This window comes from Frankliniella occidentalis, unplaced genomic scaffold (assembly GCF_000697945.3).
Source record: "Frankliniella occidentalis isolate FOCC.00 unplaced genomic scaffold, Focc_3.1 Scaffold81, whole genome shotgun sequence".
Lineage (NCBI taxonomy): Eukaryota > Metazoa > Arthropoda > Insecta > Thysanoptera > Thripidae > Frankliniella > Frankliniella occidentalis.
In genome coordinates this window covers 177,000-183,596 of record NW_026267211.1, presented here as the reverse complement: position 1 = coordinate 183,596, position 6,597 = coordinate 177,000, and the positions used below count along the sequence as shown (strand labels likewise).

At 55.7% G+C, this 6,597-nt stretch overlaps 1 protein-coding gene across 1 annotated transcript in view; it reads left to right on the top strand.

Moving 5' to 3' along the window:
* The window catches only part of LOC113202675 (uncharacterized), a 158,637-nt gene that overhangs the window by 139,325 nt on the left and 12,715 nt on the right, over window positions 1-6,597 (top strand). The window contains exons 7-10 of the mRNA XM_052269047.1: window positions 257-449; window positions 3,880-4,008; window positions 4,312-4,544; window positions 5,332-5,494. Of these exons, the coding sequence (XP_052125007.1) occupies window positions 257-449; window positions 3,880-4,008; window positions 4,312-4,544; window positions 5,332-5,494 (718 nt within the window). The remainder of the gene's footprint in view (window positions 1-256; window positions 450-3,879; window positions 4,009-4,311; window positions 4,545-5,331; window positions 5,495-6,597) is intronic.

The following is a 6,597-nucleotide window of genomic DNA, read 5'->3' as shown; positions in this document are numbered from 1 at the left end:
AGTGTAAATGCTCGCTTGGTGGCTTGGTTAAAAAGGAATGGAGGCGTTCGGCCCTGATTGAATTACGACTATTTCGACCAAATTTTTCTTGGGCTGTTCATTCTTACCGGACCCCGTATTCTTAAGAAGCCGCTCACATTTAATTAAAGACAACTTTCAACAATTATGATCAAATTTAAGATTTTTCATCATAATTGCCGTAACATAAAGATCAAGTAGATATGTATATTCATTTGTTTTTAAAACGGGCCGTCAGTGACCTTCTGTTTATCCTCCGCAGAGTGCGACTGGCTGTACCAGGACTTCACGTGCACGGGCGGCTGCGTCCTGGCGAGCCCCGGCTACCCGGGACTGTACCCCGGCGGCCTGAGCTGCGGCTACCTCGTGACGGCGTCCTCGGTGCGCGCCAAGGTGACCCTGGAGCTGCTCGCCGTCAACCTGCCCCTCGCGTGAGTACACGTACACACAGCGCCCTCTCTCTTCATTTCCGCCCGCCCGACCGCCGCCGAGCCGGTCCACCGGGAGCGCCTGTGGGCGCGGGGGTAGGCCACCCGCCGCACGCGGCTGCCCTCGCGTTGCCTAGCGCGGCCCCCGCAGGCGCGCTCACCCGAAGGACGTCGCGGAGGACGGGGCTCTGCTGCATTTCGTACTGTCAACGCGGCCCCGCAACACTGTGTAACCAAGGGCGTTTCGACAAAGCCCCGAGGGAACGGCAAACGCTTTGAACCAACCAAAACCGTGACAACGACGCTTTGGATCGCTCCCTCAGGGCACGACGCTCGGGCAGTCGGCGGACCTGGTGTTGTTGAGGAGGATCGTGTCCGCCGGCCCGGTCCAGGTGCCGGGGATTAGAGTGGCGCCCGGTGGCGCCGGGACTCGGTCCGATAGATCATGTTGCCGCGACAGTCCCCCGGCCAGCTGGGTCTTATGCCGCCACCCGCGCCCGAGGCCTACCGGGATAAATTTTTGCTTTTCTGAGCCCCCTGCTTGCCCCCGTACCTTATTTCCTCGCGTGTATTATATTATTTTTTCTCGTGACGATTCCGTTTGCGATACCACCTCGCGTAATCATTATTTATTCGCTGCGAACCATTTCGGTCACCGAAAACGTGCCGGGCAGGGCAAAACAGGGACTTGAAAAGGGAAGGGGGGGGGCGATATGGGGTGCAGCATTGTGCTGGCCGCTCCCGCCCTGTCCGCCCCGCCCCGCCCCGCCCGCTCCGGTTTCATTCCGCCCCACTACTGTATCTATTGGCCTCCTGTTTTGCCGACTAATGTGATATTTGTGCTAATGGGCGCGGCCCTGTGAACGCGCGCTGCCCGCATTCCCACCAGAGTCCCCTCGAGTAGAGAGGGCGCAGCGGCTCCAACATATAGACATGTGCGCCGCCGCGCCCCCGACAAAAAAAAAATGTTCTGTGCGGCGCGGCGTGGAGGGCCTGAAAGTCGACTTTCGTACTTGGAATCGTCCTTGAGCACCCCCAGCAGGTAGGTAGGACATCCGGGCAGTGGGCTATCAATACTATTGCACTCCGATAAATGTACGGATGAAGTCAGAATGAAACGGCTTGCGTGTTTAATGAAACTTGATTGTAATATCTCGTATGCACGCAAATCAGGTGCATCAAAATGCTTTGTAAATTGCAAAATAAGGCAGTTTGCCGCCGATGACGCCACCGCCGCCGCCGAATATTGCGCCGGCGTTGACGCCGCCGCCGCCCACCGAAATTCGGCCATACTACGCCGCCGCCGCACATGTCTAGTCCAACATATTACCAGCTCACTAGAAATGAAACGTTGCTCGTTGCTTATTTTATTTCGTAAAATATAAATAAAAACACGGACTGAAACTGAAAAAAAATGTTTCACCTGCGATTTTTTAATCGGCACGCTGCCCCCGCTCGCTGTCATATTTTTATGCTGTTGAACCTTTCTGCGCTTTTTTCTTTTTTTGTTGTTTTTACTGCATAGCAATGCCATTACTCGTTTTCCATTTGGAGCGGGACCGGCGGGACCCGTGCCGAGGAGGAAGCCGAGTTAGTCCCGCTTGATTGGGCGACCGGGTGGGGCTGCAGCAGCCAGTCCCCTCTCTCTCTCAGTTAAGACCTCACGGCAGGAGGGCCGGGGGAGGAGGAGGGAGAAGGGCGACAGCGACCATATGAGTGACGGGCCGTTACGGTGGGGGTATATGTCATCTCGTGCCATTCAGCCTGACAGAATGGATTTGGTGCAGCCGCGGCGTGGCGCGGCGCGGTGTTGGAGTGGGGCGCTCATGGGGGCGGGGGAAGTGGTTCTGGCGGTCGGAGTGGCTCTTTGCATGCACCAGCCAACCCCCGTGTTATCCCAGAGGCCCTTGTGGGGCTAAATGGACGCGCGGGACTTGCCGCGTGACCTCACAAAACGGTTCCGAATCCCCCTCCCCACCCCCTCTTTCTGCCACATATGGCGCACCCTTTTCTCTTTCTTGCCCTGCGGGTCGAACCCCGTTTCTTGGCGTGATGCCTCTCTCCGCGTCCCGTCAGCGTGCTAATCGTGATAGTAATTACTTCCGTTTCCTCCCTTCTCGGATGGGACGCGTGTCGACGCCAGGTGTACGCCTTATCATACATGTGGTGTTCAATTCAGTTCCGATTCATCGTCGGAGCAACCTTTTTCGGTTTCCCGGTCGCCAGCAGGTCGGGCCGGGTCACGTGGGAGCCACACATTTAGCGGGGTATGGTACTTCCGGTACTTCCGGTACCCGCCGTTGGGGTCCGCACCAGCCGCGACAGGGATCCGGCGATATTATTCTCAGCCCGTCGGAACCGCTCCGCAGACCCTTACTGGGGCCGGGCCGCTGCTCTTCATATAACTCGTAGGAAAAGGAAGGGAGAGAGAGCGAGAGAGAGCGAGAAGGGCCTCGAGCAGTCGGAGGCAGCACCAATCCCTGTGCGTTTCTCGCTGACGGCTGCATTTCTTCGGATTGAGGGGCCGCTGGATGGAGGGCAGGAGCAGCAGTAGGGGTGGCTGGCTGCACGCCAAGGCGGGGCGGGGCGAGGCGGGGCGAGGCGGGGCGAGGCGGGGCGTCTGCAACGGACAGCAACGACAGCCCTCCCGCGGTTGGCCCCACGGTGCACATCCGCCCGAGCGCGCGCGTCCGCAGCCAGGAGCGCAGCGAGCTGTGCGGGAAATGCTGTCGAAAATCGTACAATTACTCAGCAGGCTATCAAACGCCGTACCGAACACATGTCAGCTAGCAGCGATTCTCGCGCACTCTGCCCGTGTCCGCAGAACTGACGATGACGACGCCGTGGGTGCGAAATGAGTGCAGCAGTGTTTGCAAACTCCTTTTCCCTCCCGACCTGCCTCCCTCCTGCTCTCCGCGCCGAGGAGCGGCTCGCGAGGGGATTCCTGTCACGTGGCGTCCTGGAAGTCTAATAAAGTCCCGTGTGTCTCCAACAGAGAAAGGCCGGGGCACATTAGGGTAGCGGGGAGGGGGGCACGGCACGCCGACGGCACGGTCCACCGACTGGCATCAGACGCCGTTGATTTGAAAGGCGCGCGCGTGACTCGCGGTGCAGTCGACTTCCGGCGCGGCCTCGTGCTGACCAAACTGCAAGCGCGCAACGCGAGCACGAGCGTCTCTCCTGTCGTGTTGCTACTCGTTGTGCAAAATCAACGAAACCAGTGTGTTTTTCACACACACACACACTCACCCCTCCCGCGTTTTGTGTTCTGATATTTGATCTGGCATAACTGCCCTCGTGTTCCGAGTATCAGTTTGATTGTCGTTTACAAAAGAAAAATGTGTATTGGGATTTTTCTTTGCTTTTAAAAAAGCAAACTTGTGATTTTGATTTGTTTTTGTTTTTTATGAGGAATCAATGGTTCTTGTTTCAGCCACTGCGCCACGGACAACATTATCATTTACCACGGCTCAGGGCCCTCGGGGCTTCGAGTGCACACCATCTGCGACATGTCCAAGACAGTACTCGAGCTGCCCGGCCCCAACATCTACATTCAGTTCAAGTAAGTAATCTTCAAAAATATCAAGTTTTCTTTTAAAAAGACAACAACAACCTCATTGGTTTTGGGTTGTCTTTCCTTATTGTTAATAGGCGTTATTCCCATGCTGCATTTCGATCACGACGATCACTGTAGCGTCCTGTTGTTCCCTTTGCCCCTCTGCAGTGTTGCAGTCAGTAATCATCGTCGTGCCAATCACGCCATGCTAATTCATTCTACTGTTGCGCCCCCTTCTCTCCCTCTCTCGCTCTCCCCTTCTCTCCCTCCCGCCCACCGACACTGACCTGCTGCTCTCCCCTCCTGCAGCGCGGGGCCGTCCAAGCCGCCGTACAACTACAACGGCTTCCTGGCGCGCCTGGACTTCGGCAAGGAGGAGAACGTGCGTGGCGAGTGGCGGGAGAGCCGTCCGGACAAGAAGGAGCGCGACAAGGAGGCCAAGCAGGGCCGGGGAGAGTCGCGGGGCGAGTCGCGGGGGGAGACCAGGGCCGCCAAGACCAGCACGCCGGCCACGACCGCCACGCCCGCGCCCACCGCCCTCAGTGAGTATAAAATGTGTGTTGTGTGGGGACCACCGGGCACCACGGGGCAAGGCTCTCTATTTTCTTCGGGCAGCTCTTTCTTTGGTATCCTCTTGTTCCCCCCTCCCCACCCCCTGCCCGGAGCCTAAGTCATGTTCTGTCACTTCTCGTTCCGGCGGCATTCCATTCGCCCGAGGAGAGACAAAGGCACGGCTGCCGGGAGACTTTGCGAGATAGAAAAGCAAACGGTTCATTTCCTCCCGCCGGTCAGTTTATTGCGTTTCCTTCCGGTTCCGGGGGGAGCTGACCCGCGGGCCCCGCACGGCTGGCTACAGTTAGCCAATCACAAGCACCGCTGAGCCCACAGCGCTAAAAAAAGAAAGTACAAATACAAATTGCAGCAGATTGCAGCTCTAAATAAAATAACTTTACCTTCACGACGGCGCTTGCAGTGTAAAATTGTTAACATAGAGAAAACGACGCCTTGGTTTTCGAGCTGGTTGGATAAAACCAATCGAGCGTCTCCGGTTTGTGGTTCCTTAGAGCTCTAGGGGTCGGGGCTGCTTGGTTTTACGTGATGTCTTCAAAAGCAAGACGCTGTTTCCTCCGAGCGTAACGTTTCTGCTTTTGTGAACTCCTGGCAACTTAACTCCATTAAACATTTTTCCTAGTCTGGTGTCGAGGTTTTTTTACCTCGGTTCACAGCGGGTTGGCGGAAGTGCGGAAGCAGTGGAAAGAGGGGACCGGACAGGAAGCGTAGTAATCACCAAGAGGGAAGCATGTTTGAAACTCTGTCCACCCCCTGCAGTGGACGGCGCCTCCCGCGGCTGCGCCGTGTCCTTCCGGGGATCGGACCTCCGCTCCGGCGTCCTGGACAGCCGCCACCACTCGGGCTGCTACAACCTGTCGGTGGAGTTCCACGGGCGGCCCTCGGACATCGTCAAGCTCTCCATCTTTAACTACAAACTCAAGTGAGTGTGTCAAGCTGTTTAACCAAATTTTAGTTGTTTTATTATAATCTCAGTATAGGGTGGAGCTGATACGGTACTTCAATACGTTACTAATTAAAGTAGCTCGACTTTGAAGTGAAAATTACAATATGCAATTTCTATTAATATATCGGATGTTAATCGTCACGTGCTACAAAGTCTAAATACGAGTTTTCGATGTGAATTCTAACAATGAAACAGTAATGGTGCTTCGATAGTGCACTATCCATGGATTTCTTCGGTTGTCTCTCCTTGTCGAAACCCTGTCCGAGGAACATAAACGTACCGCTGTTTGAGACTGCTGTTTCTCCATCAAATTATTCCCCCCCCCCCTCTAAGCCGTGGACGCCTTTCAGTGGTCGCCATACACGCCGTACCCGTCCCCCCATCACCGTGAGTGACGGCTGTGCTGGCTGGCAGTGGGTAGCAAAAAACGGAGGTGCGGTCTCATATTGAGAAAGTTCGCCTCCCTGTGGTTTGCCCTTCACGTCAGGGTGCTTGAAACAACCCCGGCGCGCTCTTCCTCTCCTTTCTCTCTCTCTCTCTCTCTCTCTCTCTCTCTCTCTCTCTCTCTCTCACACACACACACACACACACACACACACGCACACAACGAATAGTGAATACTGTCAAGAGGAAGAGCGCTCAAAGCTAAGCCGTTTCCATTACCAACCTATTGCGAGTGAATCCGTTCCGTGCGGCTCCGTAAGCAAGAATACGAGGCCTCAAATGAAGCCGGGGCGCCTAGAGGGAAGATCCGCCGTATCGTTTTGCGATCAGTCGTTCTGACTTACTCTGAAGATACAATAGCATGCCCTACTTTTGCAACAGTGAGTGTCCTATGGTGTATTTTCAGTGAACAGCAGCCAAAAGGAAAGAATAAGCAAGTAACACTTCTGGTTGTTGGCTGTGTGCAGCGGGGCTGGGTGGGCTGGGTCCCCAGGCGATATCCTATACTACGTACGCGCCATCGTCGCTGTTATTGTTGCATATGCTCAGGTCGCCCCTTTTGGTACACTTCACAAAAAAATAGATCCGCAGGCTCGCCAGCCTCGGGGCCCGGTCCTGGGTCTGTGGGTCCTCCA